Source organism: Bubalus kerabau, chromosome 12 (assembly GCF_029407905.1).
Source record: "Bubalus kerabau isolate K-KA32 ecotype Philippines breed swamp buffalo chromosome 12, PCC_UOA_SB_1v2, whole genome shotgun sequence".
NCBI classification, from domain to species: Eukaryota; Metazoa; Chordata; class Mammalia; order Artiodactyla; family Bovidae; genus Bubalus; species Bubalus kerabau.
The window spans coordinates 76,270,796-76,293,938 of NC_073635.1; the positions used below are offsets into that span (position 1 = coordinate 76,270,796).

Below are 23,143 nucleotides of genomic sequence, written 5' to 3' on the forward strand. Positions count from 1 at the left end.
ATAATATGAGCAGAGAAGAGCCCAATAGGCTCCTTTCAGTGAAGGGGGCAGAACAAGGGGAGGCACACGTGTGGGAACAAGAGGAGACCTGACGCTTCCACAAGTGCCCGGAACTGCTCGGAATCACCAGCCTCAAAATCGTGCCTGGCCTTGGGGCTTCACTTCACAAAAGCCTGAGACTAAAGATAAAGAAGACAGATACTTATTTTGCCTAGTCATGAAGAAGAATGACACTCAGACAGCCTCTTGTACCTTCTTTCAATATTGTCTCTGTTTTAAGTATGGTGAGAGACAAAGTAATGCAGAAGACTCAGGGTACGCCACTAAAAAATGTGTATCTCTAAGAAAAATCCAAAATTAAAAAGACATGATAAAAGGAGCTTTATTCTATACATCTGTGTATACCTGTGGCAGATTCATGTTAATGTATGGCAAAACCAATACAATATTGCAAAGTAATTAACCTTCAATTAAAATAAATAAATTTATATTTTTAAAAAAGGAGCTTTATTTGCCCAAAGTTGATTAAGTGACCAATATGCCTCCAAAGCAGTGAAATCACTGGTCAGCCATTTCAAAATGATTACTGAACTGAAAAATCCCAAGACCCAAATTTAAGGTCTCCCTTAAAACTCTTGAATCTAGAATCAAAGAATAAACAACAATCTATGCAATAGTAAGGGTTCCTTTTCAGGGTAATAACCACCATCATTCTACTTTAGATTTTCATAAAACTTCTTACTGTTTGTAATTATCAACCCTAATATTCTACATGCAGGCAATTTCTCATCCTTCAGTTGTGTGCATGAGGTTAAAACAGATGATGTGGCCAGGCAAGCGGAGGCTGGTCAACAATATTCCTCTTTTCTCCATCTTCATTTTCCAGATCCTTTCAGATAAGCAGCTACTCCCTGAACATAATCACAATCAGTGTTCTTTCTGGGAAACATACTTAACTACTTCAGATCTTCAGCACGAAGGATGAACATACTTCAGCTACCTGTTCTGTTCAAGGAATTATTTAGGAAGAGCTTTCATTTTTCCTTATTGCTGAAATTTTGAACACAAATTGAGGAGTACCTTCTTATGTACACAGCATTCATTTCTGAAAGATCCCCCCAGGACTCAGGGTCTATGTCAACACTCCTCTGTCTCTGCCTACCCAGGTCCTTGGGAATCTCTTTAAATTTGAATCCTGCTAGTATATTTCAGAAATTAATACCTTGTTGGCTGCAGCATTTGCAAATTTTTTTTTTTTTCATTCCATAGGCTGTCTTCTCGGTTTTATTTATGGTTGCCTTTGCACTGCAAATTCTTTTAAGTTTAACTAGGTCCCATTGGACCTAGTTTATTTTTGTTTTTGTTTCCATGACTTTAGGGGACAGATCCAAGAACATATATTGCTGTGCTTTGTGTCAAAGAGTATTCTATCTATATTTTCCTATTGGATCATGTTTTACAGGTCTTTAGGTCTTTAATTCATTTTGACATTATTTTTGCATATGGTATTAGAGAAAGTTCTAATTTCATTCTTTTACATGTAGTTGTCCAGATTTCCCAGCACTATTTATTGAAGACTGGAAGGAATTTATTTATTCCATTACATATTCTTTCCTCTTTTGTCTTTGATTAACTGACCATAGTGCATAGGTGCATTTCTGGGTTTTCTATCCTGTTCCACTAATCTATGTGTCTAGTTTCTGTGACAGTAACATACTTTTTCCATTACTGTATCTTTGTAGTATAGTCTGAAGTCAGAGACTGTGATTCCTCCAGTTTTGCTCTTTCTCAAGACCATTTTCACTATTTGAGGTCTTTTCTGTTTACATACAAATTAAAAAAAAAAAAAACAAAAAACATTTTTTTGTTCTAGTTCTGTGAAAGCTGCCACTGGTAATTTGATAGGGATTGCATTGAATCTGTAAATAGTCCTTTTCAACAATATTGATTCTTCCAATCTAAGAACACAGTATATCTTTCCATCTGTTTGTATCGTCTTTGATTTTTTTCATCAAGCGTCTTATAGTTTTGGACTATAGGTCTTTTATTTTCTTAGGTAGGTTTATTCCTAGGTATTCCTAGTGTTGCTTTTTCTTCCTTTGACATGATGGCTAGTGAGATTGTTTCCTTAATTTCTCTTTCTGATACTTTGGTTTTAGATATAAAGGCAAGAGATTTCTGTATATACAATAGCTTATACAGCTCAATATTAAAGAAGCAAACATTGCAATCAAAACATGGGCTGAAGACCTAGAGATTCTCCAAAGAGAAATACAAATGGGCAATATGAATATGAAAAGGTACTCAACATCACTAATTATTAGAGAAATGTAGATCAAAATGACAGTGAGGTATGACTTCACACAGGTCAGAATGGCCATCATTAAAAAGTCTACAAATAATAAATGCTGGAGAGGGTATGGAGAAAAGGGTACCTTCCCACACTGTTTGTGGCAATGTAAACTGGTGCAGTTATGGAAAACAATGTGGAGGTTCCTTAAAAAAACAGAAAAAGAGTTCTCATGTGATTCAACAACTCCACACCTCAGCATATATCCAGACAAGACAAAAATCCTAATTCAAAAAGATACATGTACCCCAATATTCACAGCAGAAGTACTTAAAATAGCCAAGATATGTCCATGGCAGATGAATGAATAAAGAAGATGTGGGATATACACACATATGCAAACATACAATGGAATATTATCAGCCATACAAAAATGAAATTATGCCAATCACAGTAACAAGGATGGGGACCCAGAGGTTGTCAGACTAAATGAAATAAGTCAGACAGAGAAAGACAAACATCACATGAGATCACTCATATGTGGAATCTTAAAACTGATAGAAATGAACTTGTTTACAACACAGAGATAGACTCACACACATAGAAAACACACTCAGTTCAGTCCCTCAGCTATGTCTGACTCTGTTCAACCACATGGACTGCAGTACACCAGGCTTCCCTGTCCATCACCAACCCCTGGAGCTGGCTCAAACTCATGTCCATCAAATCAGTGATGTCATCCAACCATCTCATCCTCTGTCATCCCCTTCTCCTGTCTTCAGTCTTGGCCAGCATTAGGGTCTTTTCTAATGAATCAGCTCTTCACATCAGGTGGCCAAAGTATTGGAGCTTCAGCATCAAACCTTCCAATGAATATTCAGGACTAATTTCCTTTAGGATTGACTGATTTGATCTCCTTGCAGTCCAAGGGACTCTCAAGAATCTTTTCCAACACCACAGTTCAACAGCATCAATTTATCAGCACTCAGTCTTCGTTACGGCCCAACACTCACATCCATACATGACTGCTGGAAAAACCATAGCTTTGACTAGATGGACCTTTGTCAACAAAGTAATGTCTCTGCTTTTTAATATGCTGTCTAGGTTTGTCATAGTCTTTCCTCCAAGTAGAAGTGTCTTTTAATTACATGACTGCAGTCACCATCTGCAGTGATTTTGGAGCCCAAGAAAATAGTCTCTCACTGTTTCCATTGTTTCCTCATCTACCTGCCATGAAGTGATGGGACCATAAACAATGATCTTATTTTTTTGAATGTTGAGTTTTAAGCCAGCTTTTTCACTCTCTGTTTTAACTTTCATCAAGAGGCTCTTTAGTTCCTCTTTACTTTCTGCCATAAGGGTGGTGTCATCTGCATATCTGAGCTTATTGATATTTCTCCCTACAGTCTTGATTCCAGCTTGTGCTTCATCCAGGTCGGCATTTCATGTGATGTACTCTGCATACGTTAAATAAACAGGGTGACAATATACAGCTTTGATGTCCTCCTTTTCCAATTTCGAACTAGTCTGTTGTTCTATGTCCCATTCTAACTGTTACTTCTTGACCTGCATACAGATTTCTCAGGAGGCATTTAAGGTGGCTTATGATTCCCATCTCTTGAAAAATTTTCCACATTTTGTTGTGATCCTCAGTCAAAAGCTTTGGTGTAGTTAATAAACCAGAAATAGATGTTTTTTTCTGGAATTCTCTTGCTTTTTCTGTGATCAACTGATGTTGGCAGTTTTATCTCTGGTTACTCCGCTTTTTCTAAATTCAGCTCGAACCTCTGGAAGTTCTCAGTTCATGGATTGTTGAAGCCTAGCTTAGAGAATTTTGAGCATTACTTTGCTATTGTGTGAGTTGAATGCAATTGTGCAGTAGTTTAAACATTCTTTGTCATTGCCCTTCTTTCGGATTGGAATGAAAACTGACCTTTTCCAGTTCTGTGGCCACTACTGAGTTTTCCAAATTTGTTGGCATATTGACTGAAGCACTTTCACAGCATCAATCTTTCAGGATTTGAAATAGCTCAACTGGAATTCTATCACCTCCACTAGCTTTGCTCATGCTTCCTAAGGCCCACTGACTTCGTATTCCAGGATGTCTGGCTCTAGGTGAGTGATCACACCATCGTGATCATCTGGGTCATGAAGATCTTTTTGTACAGTTCTTCTGTGTATTCTTGCCACCTCTTCTTAATATCTTCTGCTTCTTTTAGGTCCATACCATTTCTGTCCTTTATCGAGCCCATCTTTGCATGAAATGTTCCCTTGGTATCTCTAATTTTCTTGAAGAGATCTCTGCTACTGCTAAGTCACTTCAGTCATGTCCAACTCTGTGAGACCCCATAGACAGCAGCCCACCAGGCTCCCCTGTCCCTGGGATTCTCCAGGCAAGAACACTGGAGTGGGTTGCCATTTCCTTCTCCAATGCAGGAAAGTGAAAAGTGAAAGTGAAGTCGCTTAGTCCTGTCCAACTCTTAGCGACCCCATGGACTACAGCCTACCAGGCTCCTCCATCCATCGGATTCTCCAGGCAAGAGTACTGGAGTGGGGTGCCATTGCCTTCTCCTGAAGAGATCTCTAGCCTTTCCCATTCTATTGTTTTCCTCTATTTCTTTGCATTGATCACTGAAGAATGCTTTCTTATCTCTCCTTGCTATTTTTTGGAACTCTGCATCCAGATGGGTATATCTTTCCTTTTCTCCTTTGCCTTTAGCTTCTCTTCTTTTCTCAGCTATTTGTAAGGCCTCCTCAGAAAACCATTTCACCTTTTTACATTTCTTTTTCCTGAGGATGGTTGTGATCACCACCTCCTGTATAATGTCACAAACCTCCATCCATACATAGTTCTTTAGGAACTCTATCAGATCTAATGCCACGAATCTATTTGTTATTTCCACTGTATAATCATAAGGGATTTCATTTAGATCATACCTGAATGGTCTAGTGGTTTTCCCTACTTTCTTCATTTAAGTCTGAATTTTGCAATAAGAAAAGAATCTAGTGGCTACAAAAGATGTAAGCAATGTGGAGGGATAAATTAGAAACCTGGTAGTAATAGATACACACGACTATATACAAAATAGATAAGAGGGATGTATTGTATAGAACAGGGAACTATGTGTAATATCTTGCAATAACCTATGATAAAAGAATCTGTAAAATATATATATATGTGTATATATACACACATATAATATATATAAATATATATTTATATAAAATTTTACATATGTAAAATATATAAAACTGAGCCACTTTGCTGTACACTCCAGAATGTGTTAGTCTTTTTACTTAAACAGAAATAATACCCACAGGCCAGTGCCCTGATCCTTATGAATAATAACAATTCCTAATGATTGAGCTTTCCCAAGAACCAGACACGGACACAAACATTATCTCATCCAGTTATATCTTCATAACAAATCTGTGTGGCAATGATTCTAAGACTTGGTTTAAGGATGAGAATGCTGAAGCTTGGCAGCCAAGTGACGTCATCAAGGCAACATAGTCATATGAGGCAGAGCAGGAATAAAACTGTGAGTCATGTTGACACTGGCCTACACTCTTAAACATTCCAGCCCTGTCTGCCTCCTGAATGGTTTCCTGGGAACCTTTACACATTGCAAGTTCTCTCCAGATTCTCTCTCATTAATCAACCAACACTGCACCTTGGAGACAAATGCATATAAAGTGGAATGTACATGGACACAAAGCTTAGCACTATTTTCTAAGTAGACTCTCTGGAGTGTGTACCTAGAACATGCTCAAAGGAATGATGGAAACCAACAGAACAGAACCAAAACATGCTGATGTCAAGGTATGCTTAGTTTTTGCTCAGATGTGCTACCAAATATTATTTGCAGAGCCAAGAATCATCTCACGTTATTTATTTACAGAATTATTTTATGTACACAAGCATACAACTTTTTTCTATTAAGAGGCTTTGAAAATAATGCAGGGCATGTTTCTAAAGCTTTTTTCCAAGGATATGAAAGGACTTTATAGACATGCCCTTTAGTTCTACTAACTAATCTAACGTGGCCATTTCAGAGATCAGTTCAGTCGCTCAGTCGTGTCCGACTCTTCACGACGCCATGAATCACAGCACACCGGGCCTCCCTGTCCATCACCAACTCCAGGAGTTCACTCAGACTCACGTCCATCGAGTCAGTGATGCCATCCAGCCATCTCATTCTCTTTTGTCCCCTTCTCCTCCTGCCCCCAATCCCTCCCAGCATCAGAGTCTTTTCCAATGAGTCAACTCTTCCCGTGAGGTGGTGAAAGTACTGGAGTTTCAGCTTCAGCATCATTCCCTCCAAAGAAATTCCAGGGCTGGTCTCCTTCAGAATGGACTGGTGGGATCTCCTTGCAGTCCAAGGGACTCTCAAGAGTCTTCTGCAACACCACAGTTCAAAAGCATCAATTTTGCGGTGCTCAGCCTTCTTCACAGTCCAACTCTCAAATCAATACATGACCACAGGTAAAACCATAGCCTTGACTAGATGAACCTTTGTTGGCAAAGTAATGTCTCTGCTTTTGAATATGCTATCTAGGTTGGTCATAACTTTCCTTCCAAGGAGTAAGCGTCTTTTAATTTCATGGCTTCAGTCACCATCTGCAGTGATTTTAGAGCCCCCAAAAATAAAGTCAGACATTGTTTACACTGTTTCCCCATCAATTTCCCAAGAAGTCATGGGACCAGATGCCATGATCTTCATTTTCTGAATGTTGAGCTTTAAGCCAACATTTTCACTCACCACTTTCACTTTCATCAAGAGGCTTTTTAGTTCCTCTTCACTTTCTGGCATAAGGGTGGTGTCATCTGCATATCTGAGGTTATTGATATTTCTCTCGGCAATCTTGATTCCAGCTTGTCTTTCTTCAAGTCCAGCGTTTCGCATGATGTACTCTGCATAGAAGTTAAATAAGCAGGATGACGATATACAGCCTTGACGTACTCCTTTTCCTATTTGGAACCAGTCTGTTGTTCCATGTTAGTTCTAACTGTGGCTTCCTGACCTGCATACAAATTTCCCAAGAGGCAGATCAGGTGGTCTGGTATTCCCATGTCTTTAAGAATTTTCCACAGTTTATTGTGATCCACACAGTCAAAGGCTTTGGCATAGTCAATAAAGCAGAAATAGATGTTTTTCTGGAACTCTCTTGCTTTTTCCATGATCCAGCAGATGTTGGCAATTTGAGCTCTGGTTCCTCTGCCTTTTCTAAAACCAGCTTGAACATCAGGAAGTTCACGGTTCACGTATTGCTGAAGCCTGGCTTGGAGAATTTTGAGCATTACTTTACCAGCATGTGAGATGAGTGCAATTTTGCGGTAGTTTGAGCACTCTTTGGCATTGCCTTTCTTTGGGATTGGAATGAAAACTGACCTTTTCCAGTCCTGTGGCCACTGCTGAGTTTTCCAAATGTGCTGGCATATTGAGTGCACCACTTTCACAGCATCATCTTTCAGGATTTGAAATAGCTCAACTGGAGTGCCATCACCTCCACTAGCTTTGTTCGTAGTGATGCTTTCTAAGGCCCACTTGACTTCACATTCCAGGATGTCTGGTTCTAAATGAGTGATCACACCATCGTGATTATCTGGGTCATGAAGATCTTTTTTGTACAGTTCTTCTGTGTATTCTTGCCATCTCTTCCTAATATCTTCTGCTTCTGTTAGGTCCATACCATTTCTGTCCTTTATCGAGACCATGTTTGCATGAAATGTCCCCTTGGTATCTCTAATTTTCTTGAAGAGATCTCTAGTCTTTCCCATTCTGTTGTTTTCCTCTATTTCTTTGCATTGATCACTGAGGAAGGCTTTCTAATCTCTTTTTGCTATTCTTTGGAACTTTGCATTCAGATGCTTGTATCTTTCCTTTTCTCCTTTGCTTTTTGCTTCTCTTCTTTTCACAGCTATTTGTAAGGCCTCCCCAGACAGCCATTTTCCTTTTTGCATTTCTTTTCCATGGGGATGATCTTGATCCCTGTCTCTTGTACAATGTCACGATAGTCATTCCATAGTTCATCAGGCACTCTATCTATCAGATCTAGGCCCTTAAATCTATTTCTCACTTCCACTGTATAATCATAAGGAATTTGATTTAGATCATACCTGAATGGTCTAGTGGTTTTCCCTACTTTCTTCAATTTAAGTCTGAATTTGGTAATAAGGAGTTCATGATCTGAGCCACAGTCAGCTCCTGGTCTTGTTTTTGTTGACTGTATAGAGCTTCTCCATCTTTTGCTGAAAAGAATATAATCAATCTGATATCAGTGTTGACCATCTGGTGATGTGCATGTGTAGAGTCTTCTCTTGTGTTGTTGGAAGAGGGTGTTTGCTATGACCAGTGCATTTTCTTGGCAAAACTCTATTAGTCTTTGCCCTGCTTCATTCCATATTCCAAGGCCAAATTTGCCTGTTACTCCAGGTGTTTCTTGACTTCCTACTTTTGCATTCCAGTCCCCTATAATGAAAAGGACATCTTTTTTGGGTGTTAGTTCTAAAAGCACTTGTAGGTCTTCATAGAACTGTTCAACTTCAGCTTCTTCAGTGTTACTGGTTGGGGCATAGACTTGGATTACTCTGATATTGAGTGATTTGCCTTGGAAACGAACAGAGATCATACTGTTGTTTTTGAGATTGCATCCAAGTACTGCATTTTGGAATCTTTTGTTGACCATGATGGCTACTCCATTTCTTCTGAAGGATTTCTGCCCATAGTAGTAGATATAATGGTCATCTGAGTTAAATTCACCCATTCAAGTCCATTTTAGTTCACTGATTCCTAGAATGTCGACATTCACTCTTGCCATCTCTTGTTTGACCACTTCCAATTTGCCTTGATTCATGGACCTGACATTCCAGGTTCCTATGGAATATTGTTCTTTACAGCATCGGACGTTCCTTCTATCACCAGTCACATCCACAGCTGGGTATTGTTTTTGCTTTGACTCCATCCCTTCATTCTTTCTGGAGTTATTTCTCCACTGATCTCCAGTAGCATATTGGGCCCCTACTGACCTGGGGAGTTCCTCTTTCAGTATCCTATCATTTTGCCTTTTCATACTGTTCATGGGGTTCTTAAGGCAAGAATACTGAAGTGGTTTGCCATTCCCTTCTCCAGTGGACCACATTCTGTCAGATCTCTCCATCAAGATCCGCCCGTCTTGGGTTGCCCCACGTGCATGGCTTAGATTCATTGAGTTAGACAAGGCTGTGGTCCTAGTGTGATTAGATTGACTAGTTTTCCGTGAGTATGGTTTCAGTGTGTTTGCCCTCTGATGCCCTCTTGCAACACCTACCAATTTACTTGGGTTTCTCTTACCTGGGCGTGGGGTATCTCTTCACAGCTGCTCCAGCAAAGCGCAGCCGCTGCTCCTTACCTTGGATGAGGCATATCTCCTCACCGCCACCCTTCCTGACCTTCAACGTGGGATAGCTCCTCTAGGCCCTCAAAACCTAAAGCTAAGGAATCTAAGCTCATTTATTTTCTACTGTAACAACAAGTCATAAATCTAACAGCCAGAGGAAATCTTTAAATATCAGGACTGAATGTTCTAAAAAGGTCTTCCCATTTTTCTTGAAAGGGATACCTTTGAAAAAAACTTTTTCAAACTGGTAAAATACACATAAAATTTACTAGATTAACCACTTTAAATGCACAGTTCAGTGGTATTTAATACATTCACATTGTTGTACAGCCATCACCACCATCCAGTGACAGATCTTTCATCTGGAAGAACTGAAACTCTGTACCCATTAAACAACAACTCCCCTCTCCTGGCCAGTCCTGGCACCCACCATTCTATGTCCTGTATCCATGAATTTACTACTCTAGGTACTTCCTGTTAGTAGAATCATACAATATTTGCCCTTTGTGACTGGCTTATATCACTTAACTCAGTTTTCTCAAGGTTTATCTGTGCTATGGCATGTGTTAGAATTTTCTTCTTTTTTAAGGCTGTATAATATTCAACTGTATGTATATGTACCACATTTTGTTTGTTGATTCGTATGTCAATAGACCCTTGGGTGCCTTCATCTTTTTGCTGTTGAGAATAATGCTCTATATAACATGTATGTTCTAGTATCTCTTCAAGACCTTTCTTCCAATTCTTTTGGGTTTATACTCTAAATTAGAATTGCTAGGTCATATGATAATTCTATCTTTAACTTTTCAGAGCAACCAACAAGTTGATTTCCATAGTGGCTGTTCTATTTTACATCCCTATCAGCAATGAATAAGGATTCTAATTTCTCTACATCCTTGCCAACACTTGTCATTTTCTTCTTTTCTCTCTCTTTTCTTTGATAGCAGACATCTTAAGGGGTGTGAGGTGGCATTCACTAGAGTCTGAAAAGAATATCTTGGTTTCAAAACTACTTAGAGTAATTTCAGGTATTTTAAAGGCCATGGGTAGGTAGCCCAACTCCACATTTGCCTTCCTTTGGTTGCCACGTTGTACATACTTCCTGATAAACAGGTATTTCAGGACACATTACACCCACATTCCAGGAAGCACATTTGCCTGGCTCTTTTTGTCTCATCTCTTCTCTGTTCCTCATCTCAAGAGGGTATTTTACTGAGTTTCCTTTGATGGGCAGGTGATTACTGAATACATAAATAAAAACTCAAATTTTTAAAAGAAATCACAAATCTGTCAAAGCAGAGGACAAGATGATAGATAAGGACACAGGGCATATGTTGCCCTTGGCTATATACCTGGAGGATAGTAATTTCACAGTATGTACCACAGAATTATATTGAGTGAATGAACCACAAGGAATGATAGGAGTGTCTACTATGCACATAGTCCAGTCTCCAAAACTTTCCCTGAAAGTTATACTTCTTTCAGAAGAAGAAGACAAAAGAATCAGAGCCCAGGAAGAGATGGCCAATTCAACACTCCACCATCACAGCAGGGACATATGGGTCTACATGAAGCACTTCACACTCACCGACCTATTTTGTCTTCACCACAGTTCAAGAGGCTGGTACTCTTAGCTGCCTTGTAAGACAGAGAAAACTGAGGTTCATAGGAACAGAATTCTGAGTCCCCTGCTCTTCCTCACTATTCTGTCTTGCCTCCCAGGTGAAAATTATTCATTAATAGCTAAATCATCAAAATCTCCCCAAAGCATCTATATAGCCTATAATTTTCAAAGCCCCACAATTTCACAGAAAGTTCTCCAAGGAGATAATCACCTTTGAAAAGATATCCTTATTTCCTACAGTAAAATTACATCTGTAAGACACTTATTAATAAAATTTATGTTTCCCTACAGGAAACTCTCCAGCACTAAACAAACAGTTTATCCTTCTCAGAATTATGTGATTATCAGCAGATAAAACTATGGAAACTGAGGAAGTCTGAGTCCAGAAATCTATCTCAGTAAGTTATTAAATCACACACACACAAAACTGACAAATGAACAAAAAAATGAAACATGGTATCTGATGAAAGTGTCTGTTGAAAATACCTTCCTCTAAAAATATGCTCTATTGGGAAAAAAATGATCACCTCATTCACTTAATTTGAAAAAAAAAAAAAATCAAATTAAAGCACTTAAACTTAAATGCCTTATAAAAAGAACATGTGAGAATGCTCTGCTGTGCATACCTGAGGTGCAACTGACATTTTCTTCCTTAAATCGTGCAGTCCAATATATATTGTCAAGATGTCATCTATGTAAATGCCACCTTCAGGTTCTGACAATCTAAAAAGGGCAGCAATGAGGGAACTTTTTCCAGCTCCTGTTCTTCCCACGATGCCATACTGTAAAGAGACCCAGGGGGATGAAGGATTAACAGGATGCACAAAACCCAGGAGAACCCTGATTGTTGAAGATGAATCTTAAAAAGTCTATTATATATAAAGAGTAGCCTGTAAGTTTCTCAAGCATGGTCCTACTGATATTTTGGACCAGGCAATTCACAATTCACTGTTGAGGGGTTGGGGGCCTGTCCTGTATATTGTAGGATGTTTAACAGTAACCATGAACCCACTAGATACCAGATGCAACCCCGAAATTGTGGCAACCAAAAATGACAGAAATTCACAAATGCCCCTGATTGAGACCACCATCATCCCAAGAATATATAATATAAACTAGAGTCACTTTCATGCCTTCTAAAAATGTCAGGCAATTTTATTCAGATTTCCCTGAATAAATGCTTAATATGCATAAAATTGTTTGTTTTCTGAAATTATCACATAGTATCCATTATGTGGTATATTAAAGGGAGAGACATGTATGTGTATGTGGTGTGTGTGTGGGGGGGGTATGTGTGTGTAACTAACATTCGTAAATAAAGGAAGAAGATGACTTAAAAAATAATCTGCTGGCAGTGAAAAACCAGCAGTCTCCTAAGTGGTCCATAAGAAGTCAGCTTTTACTCCCTGGGTAATTTGACCTTGAGATTTACATGGATAATTTTACAGAGATCTCGACTAGTCAAATCAGAAGTGTTATACACAAAAAGTACTCACTTTCTCAGGGATATGTCATTTATTTAAGAGAAATTATTCTTTAGTAGAAAAATGAAATCACTTCCTGATATTACATATCTTAATTATATTCCATCTCGAAAAGAAACATCTTCAAATACAAAATGCAGGTCTCAGTCTTGAAAGACAGAGGCCAGTAGACAAAATGCACATAATGAGATAAACAACAACACAGTGTTTGCTGTTTACATGGGACCTTTTATCAGAGCATTTCAAAAGGCTTTGTATTAATACATTAATACTTGCAACTAAACCTTGGAAAAATACATGTCAAGTGTCAGTCTATTTATTAAAAACAAAAGCAGAAAGAAATTAAGTGTATAAACAGTAAGATTAAAGAATCAATATAATGCAGATAAAATGCTGGTAAGGAATAAAACCACATTCAAATATATATGCAGAAACTGGCCTTTTTCACCAAAGAATTTTATAGTAAAAGAAAGTATTAGTCACTCAGTTGTGTCTGACTCTTTGCGACCCCATGGACTGTAGCCCGCCAGGCTCCTCTCATGGAATTCTCCAGGCAAGAATACTAGAGTGGGTTGCCTTTTCCTACTCCAGGGGATCTTCCTGACCCAGGGATGGAGCCCAGGTTTCCTGCCTTGCAGGCAGATTCTCTACCGTTGAGTCACCAGGGAAGCCCAACTGCAAATTCCCTGAAGGAAGCTTTCCAAGAGATGATTTACATCTCTATTTAGAATCTGGAACTGATGAGAGTGTATGATGTGCTTGTATCATTTATAAATCAGTAGTTTTAAAACTCATGTGTTTAAAAAAAGAACAACTAAATCTTTCTGAGCAATATAATCAAAATGCTTGGAACTTTTCATGTTTTCTGATTTGAATACCTCTAAAGTTTCAAATCCTAGTCTGTCAAATCAATCATGGCGTTTCAAACAAGAATTTATCTTTATAGAGATTAAACATAAGAAACGTGGGTTTAGCTAATCTTATTATCTTATAAAGATAATACGATGAATATAAGACATTTTGTTGTTGTTCAGTCACTCAGTCATGTCTGACTCTTTGTGACACCAAGGACTGCAGCATGCCACGATTCCTTTTCCTTCACTATCTCTTGGAGTTTTCTCAAACTATGTCCATTGAATTGGGGATGCCATCCAACCATCTCATCCTCTGTCATCTCCTTCTCCTCCTGATTCAATCTCTCCCAGCATCAGGGTCTTCTAGAATGAAGCAGCTCTCCACATCAGATAGCCAAAGTACTGGAGCTTCAGTTTGAGCATTAGTTCTTCGAATGAATATTCAGGACTGATTTCTTTTAGGATGGACTGGTTGGAGCCCCTTGCTGTCCAAGGGACTCTCAAGAATCTTCTCCACCACCACAGTTCAAAAGCATCAATTCTTCAGTGCCCAGCCTTCTTTATGACCTAACTCTTATATCTGTACATCAATACTGGAAAAACCATAGCTTTAACTATATGCACCTTTGTCAACAAAGTAATATCTCTGCTTTTTAATATGCTGTCTAGGTTTGTTGTAGTTTTTTTTACAAGAAGCAAGCATCTTTTAATTTCATGGGTGCAATCACTGTCCACAGTGATTTTGGAGCCTAAGAAAATAAAGTCTATCACAGTTTCCATTGTTTCCCCATCTATTTGCCATAAAGTGATAGAACCAGATGCCATGATTTTCATTTTTTGCATGTTGAGTTTTAAGCCATCTTTTCCACTCTCCTCTTTCACCTTCATCAAGAAGCTCCTTAATTCCTCTTCACTTTCTGCCATAAGGGTGGTGTCATCTGCATATATGAGGTTATTGACATTTCTCTTGGCAATGTTGATTCCAGCTTGAGGTTCATCCAGCCCAGCATTTCGCATGTTGTACTCTGTATATAAGTTAAATAATCAGGGTGACAATATACAGCCTTGAAGTACTCCTTCTCCAATTTTGAACCAGTCTGTTGTTCCACGTCCAGTTCTAACTGTTGCTTCTTGATCAGCATATAGGCTTCTCAGGACATTTTGTACTTTATGTTTAACCCTAATTCATAGAATATAGATGGGCCATTCTCTGCATACAGGCAGATTGTAGTGTGTATATATGTAGCTTATGTGTTCTGTGTACAGGCAGGCCTCAAAGATATTTTGGATTTTGCTCCAGACCACTTCAACAATGTGAATATCATAAAATAAAGCAAGTTAAATGAATTTTTTGTTTCTATGTACAAATAAAAGTTATGTTTATACTATACTATAGTCTAATGATGTACAATAGCATTATATATAAAAACGTACATAACTTTATTTTCAATACTTTAATGCTAAAAGAATGCTAATCATCTGAGCATTTATAGGGTAGTAGTAAAAATCATTCATCACAGATCAGAATAGTAAATATAATAATGATAAAATGGTTTGTAATACTGCAAGAATTATCAAAATGTGACAGAGAAACATGAAGTGAGCATATGCTGTAGGAAAAGTGGTGTCGATGTCCTTGCCTGACACAGCATTGCCATAAATGTCCAATTTGTTTTGTTTTGTTGTTTTTTTTTAAGCATTATCTGTGAAGCACAATACCATAGGTGTGCCTGTATTTCTGCATGTCCTCATACATAAGTCAATACACATCAGGACATAGGTGAGAACTAATGTGTGAGAATATTTGTATGTTCCCACGTTATCAGCTCTACTGAAACTGATCCATCTGTGCAAACAGGAACATCTGTAAACTTTGGGTAAATGGGCTGAGATATGCAGGGGCACTGAGGACTGCTCATGACCACAGGACTGTGTGTTCCAAACTCCAGCAAAGAGAACTAAAAAACCAGGGAACTTCCCTGGCATTCCAGTGGTTAAGATTCTGTTCTTAAACTGCAGGAAGCGTGGGTTCAATCCCCAGTCAGGGAAATAAGATACCACATGGTGTGTGGCCACAGGCCCCCAAAAAGAAAAAGGCAACTCAAAGAAAATCTGACTCTGATTATTCCTAGAATTCAGTCGTCAAAGCTATAGTCTGAATGTCTTATCTGGGTAACCAAAGGGTTTTACCAGTTGCCCATGGAGAGTATCACCAGTATCAGTAAACTTACATTCTTCAATCTAAACATACTTGGAGGGCTTCCCTGGTGGCTCAGTGGGAAAGAATCTGCCTGCCAATGCAGTAGAGATGTGTTCAATCCCTCGTCCAGTAGAATCCCACCTGCTGCAAAGCAACTAAGCCCATGAGCCACAACTATTGAGCCTGCGCTCTAGAACCTGGCAACCACAACTACAGGCCTGAGCTTACAGTCCACAGCTACTGAAGCCCTTGCACATTGTAGCCCAAGATCTTAACAAGAGAAGACACCACAATGAGAAGTGCACACACAGCAACTAGAGAAAAGCTCAAGTAGCAACAGAGACCCAGCACAGCCAAAAATAAATAAGTAAAATTATAAAGATACTTGGAGAAAATCTTCTGTTATTTGTTTTGCAATGGCCCCTTTCTGTTTTTCCAACCAGGTTGGTTCTGATGATGACACTTGTTAGACACTTGCTCCTGGACCTCTCTTCACACATCAAATGCAACATAATCAACCCCCAATGCCCCACACAAAGCAACCCCTTCACCTGTCTTCCCCATTTGACTCTCATTACTTCTTTTCCAGGCTCACAGTGTTTAAAAAGCAAATTAAAATAAACTCTTTCCTTAATCATAATCAGTGCAAATGAATTTAAAAAGTAAATAAATACTAGCTATGCCATAGAACTCTGAAAAACACATTCTTAAGATGATGTTTTTACTTTCTAGGCTTCTGTATGTGTTTTTTTACTGCTGTTGTATTTTTTTTGTTTGTGATCTTAAAGACACAAGTTCACATATTTAAACAAAATGGGATTAAAGAAGTTTTGGCCACAGCAATCAGAGCAGAAAAAGAAATAAAAGGAATCCAAATTGGAAAAGAAGAAGTAAAACTCTCACTATTTGCAGATGACATGACCCTCTACATAGAAAACCCTAAAGACTCCACCAGAAAATTACTAGAACTAATCAATGATTATAGTAAATTTTCAGGATATAAAATCAACACACAGAAATCCCTTGCATTCCTATACACTAATAATGAGAAAACAGAAAGAGAAATTAAGGAAACAATTCCATTCACCATTGCAACGGAAAGAATAAAATACTTAGGAATATATCTACCTAAAGAAACTAAAGACCTATATATAGAAAACTATAAAAGACTGGTGAAAGAAATCAAAGAGGACACTAATAGATGGAGAAATATACCATGTTCATAGATTGGAAGAATCAATATAGTGAAAATGAGTATACTACCCAAAGCAATTTATAGATTCAATGCAATCCCTATCAAGCTACCAACAGTATTCTTCACAGAGCTAGAACAAATAATTTCACAATTTGTATGGAAATACAAAAAACCTCGAATAGCCAAAGTGATCTTGAGAAAGAAGAATGGAACTGGAGGAATCAACCTACCTGACTTCAGGCTCTATTACAAAGCCACAGTTATCAAGACAGTATGGTACTGGCACAAAGACAGAAATATTGATCAATGGAACAAAATAGAAAGCCCAGAGATAAATCCACGCACATATGGACACCTTATATTTGACAAAGGAGGCAAGAATATACAATGGATTAAAGACAATCTCTTTAACAAGTGGTGCTGGGAAAACTAGTCAACCACTTGTAAAAGAATGAAACTAGAACACTTTCTAACACCATACACAAAAATAAACTCAAAATGGATTAAAGATCTCAATGTAAGACCAGAAACTATAAAACTCCTAGAGGAGAACATAGGCAAAACACTCTCTGACATACATCACAGCAGGATGCTCTATGACCCACCTCCCAGAATATTGGAAATAAAAGCAAAAATAAACAAATGGGACCTAATTAACCTTAAAAGCTTCTGCACAACAAAGGAAACTATTAGCAAGGTGAAAAGGCAGCCTTCAGAATGGGAGAAAATAATAGCAAATGAAGCAACTGACAAACAACTAATCTCAAAAATATACAAGCAACTCCTACAGCTCAACTCCAGAAAAATAAATGACCCAATCAAAAAATGGGCCAAAGAACTAAATAGACATTTCTCCAAAGAAGACATACAGATGGCTAACAAACATATGAAAAGGTGCTCAACATCACTCATTATCAGAGAAATGCAAATCAAAACCACTATAAGGTACCATTTCACGCCAGTCAGAATGGCTGCGATCCTAAAGTCTACAAGCAATAAATGCTGGAGAGGGTGTGGAGAAAAGGGAACCCTCTTACACTGTTGGTGGGAATGCAAACTAGTACAGCCACTATGGAGAACAGTGTGGAGATTCCTTAAAAAACTGGAAATAGAACTGCCTTATGATCCAGCAATCCCACTGCTGGGCATACACACTGAGGAAACCAGAAGGGAAAGAGACACGTGTACCCCAATGTTCATCGCGGCACTGTTTATAATAGCCAGGACATGGAAGCAACCTAGATGTCCCTCAGCAGATGAATGGATAAGAAAGCAGTGGTACATATACACAATGGAGTATTACTCAGCCATTAAAAAGAATACATTTGAATCAGTTCTAATGAGGTGGATGAAACTGGAGCCTATTATACAGAGTGAAGTAAGCCAGAAGGAAAAACACCAAAACAGTATACTAACGCATATATATGGAATTTAGAAAGATGGTAACAATAACCCTGTGTACGAGACAGCAAAAGAGACACTGATGTATAGATCAGTCTTATGGATTCTGTGGGAGAGGGAGAGGGTGGGGAGATCTGGGAAAATGGCATTGAAACATGTATAATATCATGTTTGAAACGAGTTGCCAGCCCAGGTTCGATGCACGATACTGGATGCTTGGGGCTGGTGCACTGGGACGACCCAGAGGGAGGGTATGGGGAGGGAAGAGGGAGGAGGGTTCAGGATGGGGAACACAGATATACCTGTGGTGGATTCATTTCGATATTTGGCAAAACTAATACAATATTGTAAAGTTTAAAAATAAAATAAAATAAAAAAAATAAAGTGAACATACTGTTATGTGTGTTTTCATTTAGTATTTCATTAAGATATTTACTTTAATGATTGTATAATATTATAGTACATGCGATCATTTATTTAACAAATCCTCTATGACTGCATCAAATAGTAAGCTGTCATAAATAATTCTGTGTTAAATATCCCTGAAACTTAATCTTTGCAAACAACCTTAATCATTTTCTCACATAAATTCTCTGATGTGAAATTGCTGAGAGTCAAGTATAAACCCCTTGGACAGCAAGTATGAATCCCTAGACATCAAGAGATCATCCATTCAATCCTAAAGTAAATCAGTCCTGAATATTCATTGGAAGGACTGATGCTGAAGCTCCAATACTTTGGCCACCTGACACAAAGAGTCAACTCATTGGAAAAGACACTAATTCTGGGAAAGATTCAAGGCAGGAGGAAAAGGGGACGACAGAGGATGAGATGGCTGGATGGCATCACTGGTACAATAAACATGAACTTGGGCAAACTCCAGGAGATACTGAGGGACAGAGAAGCCTGGTGTGGTCAGTCCATGGGGTGGCAAAGAGTCAGACACGACTAGGTGACTGAACAACAACAACAAAGCATGAACATTTTCAGAGGAAGCTGTTAAGATTCTAACCTACCCTCCAGAAGTATGATGCCATTTTCTACTCCCACCCATTTCCCTGCACATTCAAAAATCCAGTTGTTAGAGGTTTGTTCTAATTGACATCAGTTTGATTCCAAAAAGTTGAATCACTTTCCCAAGGATCATACTAGAGACGCAACAGCTTCTGGCTCCCTGCTTATCCCGCACCTGCCCACCCTGGTCCATGTGCTCTTACTTCTTAGATTAAACTCCTGAATGCTAGCTCAGGGACCGTCACTCCACTGCAAGATGTCTCTTTTACAAAACTGTCCTCTCTAATCTCTCTATCCTTCATGTACATGAGTCAGCTTCCTTGGCATCACTAGGTAGTTGTGAGGGTCGAATGAAAAAATGTGTGTTACACATCTGGTATTTCCTTTTGCTGAATGCTTTGCAGGTGTCTGATTCTTTATTCACTGGATCAGGGCATCATGCTTTTGCTTATGCTGGTCCCACCTCCCAGAATGCCTTCCACATGCATTTTCACCTGCTGAAAACCTAACCACACACCACTAAGTCTGGCTCACATGCCTAATTCCTTGGAAATGATCTCCCTGTCCCCTTATGTGGGTTTGTCCCAACCCTTACAGATGTTATGTCATTTTTTATTAATGTCTATAAAAATCATGACCTCCTAGTTTATAAAGCTAACATAGTCATTTTTTTTTGTTTCTTCAACTAGACTGTATATGTTGACATCAGGAAATATATTGTATTTGACTTTACCAAATTTGTATTACCTGTGGTGTCCTGAGACAAAGAAATTTCCACTGCGAGCTGAGAATTTTAATTCAGGCCAGAGAAATTTATGGAAAATCTATTACCATATTATTTAGGTATAAGATAAATCAGAGAAAGGTACAGCAGATAGATCCTATAGCTATAAACACAACTTCAAATGTCTAACACCTCATTCTCATGGGACAGACAACACCTTCTGCAGTATAAGCAGTTAAGGTCATTTTCAGTTCAGTTCAGTCGCTCAGCCGTGTCCAACTCTTTGCGACCCCATGAATTGCAGCATGGGCCTCCTTGTCCATCACCAACTCCCAGAGTCTACACAAACCTATGTCCATCAAGTCTGTGATGCCATCCAGCCATCTCATCCTCTGTTGTCCCATTCTCTTCCTGCCCCCAATCCTTCCTAGCATTAGGTCTTTTCCAATGAGTCAACTCTTCACATGAGGTGGCCAAAGTATTGGAGTTTCAGCTTTAGTATCAGTCCTTCCAATGAACACCCAGGACTGAACTCCTTAAGGATGGACTGGTTGGATCCTTTTGCAGTCCAAGGGACTTTCAAGAGTCTGCTCCAACACCACAGTTCAAAAGCATCAAATAAGTCCAGCTCTTTACATGAGGTGGCCAAAGTACTGGAGTTTCAGCTTCAACATCAGTCCTTCCGATGAACACCCAGGACTGATCTCCTTGCAGTCCAAGGGACTCTCAAGAGTCTTCTCCAACACCACAGTTCAAAAGCATCAATTCTTCGGTGCTCAGCCTTCTTCACAGTCCAACTCTCACATCCATACATGACCATTGGAAAAACCATAGCCATGACCAGATGGACATTTGTTGGCAAAGTAATGTCTCTGCTTTCTAATATGCTGTCTAGGTTAGTCATAACTTTCCTTCCAAGGAGTAAGTGTCTTTTAATTTCATGGCTGAAATAATCATCTGCAGTGATTTTGGAGCCCAGAAAAATAAAGGTTGACACTGTTTCCACTGTTTACCCATCTATTTGCCATGAAGTAATGGGACCAGATACCATGATCTTCGTTTTCTGAATGTTGAGGTTTAAGCCAACTTTGTCACTCTGCTCTTTCACTTTCATCAAGAGGCTCTTTAGTTCTTCTTCACTTTCTACCATAAGGGTGGTGTCATCTGCATATCTGAGGTTACTGATATTTATCCCGGCAATCTTGATTCCAGCTTCTGCTTCCGCCAGCCCAGTGTTACTCATGATGTACTCTGCATAGAAGTTAAATAAGCAGGGTGACAATATACAGCCTTGACGTACTCCTTTTCCTATTTGGAACCAGTCTGTTGTTCCATGTCCAGTTCTAACTGTAGCTTCCTGACCTGCATATAGGTTTCTCAAGAAAAAGGTCAGATGATCTGGTATTCCCATCTCTTTCAGAATTTTCCACAGTTTATTGTGATCCACACAGTCAAAGGCTTTAGCATAGTCAATGAAGCAGAAATAGATGTTTTTCTGGAACTCTCTTGCTTTTTCCATGATCCAGCAGATGTTGGCAATTTGAACTCTGGTTCCTCTGCCTTTTCTAAAACCAGCTTGAACATCTGGAAGTTCACTGTTCACGTATTGCTGAGGCCTGGCTTGGAGATTTTTGAGTGTTACTTTACTAGCGTGTGAGATGAGTGCAATTATGTGGTAGTTTGAGCATTCTTTGGCATTGCCTTTCTTTGGGATTGGAATGAAAACTGACCTTTTCCACTGCTGAGTTTTCCAAATTTGCTGGCATATTGAGTGCACCACTTTCACAGCATCATCTTTCAGGATTTGAAACAGCTCAACTGGAATTCCATCACCTCCACTAGCTTTGTTCGTAGTGATGCTTTCTAAGGCTCACTTGACTTCACATTCCAGGATGTCTGGCTCTAGGTCAGTGATCACACCATCGTGATTATGTGGATCGTGAAGATCTTCTTTGTACAGTTCTTCTGTGTATTCTTGCCACCTCTTCCTAATATCTTCTGCTTCTGTTAGGTCCATACCATTTCTGTCCTTTATCGAGCCCATCTTTGCATGAAATACTCCCTTCGTATCTCTAATTTTCTTGAAGAGGTCTCGAGTCTTTCCCATTCTGTTGTTTTCCTCTATTTCTTTGCATTGATCGCTGAGGAAGGCTTTCTTATCTCTCCTTGCTATTCTTTGGAATTCTGCATTCAGATGGGAATATCTTTCCTTTTCAGCTTTGCTTTTCGCTTCTCTTCTTTTCACAGCTATTTGTAAGGCCTCCCCAGACAGCCATTTTGCTTTTTTGCATTTCTTTTCCATGGGGATGGTCTTGATCCCTGTCTCTGGTACAATGTCATGAACCTCATTCCATAGTTCATCAGGCACTCTGTCTATCAGATCTAGTCCCTTACATCTATTTCTCACTTCCACTGTATAATTATAAGGGATTTGATTTAGGTCACACCTGAATGGTCTAGTGGTTTTCCCTACTTTCTTCAAGGTCATTTTACACCCTATGAAAATAATGACCATTTTTGTCTAAGCAGTTATTCTGGGTGCTTCACATGTCTTATCTTGTTTAAGTTTTTCATCAACTCTACATCAATCCTATCACTTTCATTTTGCACAAGAAAAGATTGAAGCTTAGATGAATTAGTCTGGTTGAAATATCAGAGCCCATAAGTAGCAGGATGGGACTCAAATCCACGTCTCTTGGCCTCTCTTCCATCTGCTGATGGGCCTCCTTATCCCCTGGATGGCCTGATACCTTATCATGTGTCTGTGTAGCTAGAACAGAGATAGTGGGAAGAGGTGTAGTTGGAGTTAAAGGAACAGGCCTACCATAGAGATCTTATGGCCCGATAGTTAAAGCCTGACATGGACACAGGCATATTTGTGGTGAGTGGGAACAAAGAGGGTACCTGAGGGCAGGCAGACCAGCTGTTAGCAGAAAGAACCAGCACCCACAGCCGGATTGAGAGAGAAACTTGCAGC

The 23,143-nt window shown here is 39.1% G+C and overlaps 1 protein-coding gene across 1 annotated transcript in view; it reads right to left on the reverse strand.

Moving 5' to 3' along the window:
* The window catches only part of LOC129624674 (ATP-binding cassette sub-family C member 4-like), a 160,010-nt gene that overhangs the window by 24,570 nt on the left and 112,297 nt on the right, over positions 1-23,143 (reverse strand). Inside the window, 1 exon segment of the mRNA XM_055542836.1 lies at positions 11,921-12,076. Within this exon segment, the coding sequence (XP_055398811.1) occupies positions 11,921-12,076 (156 nt within the window).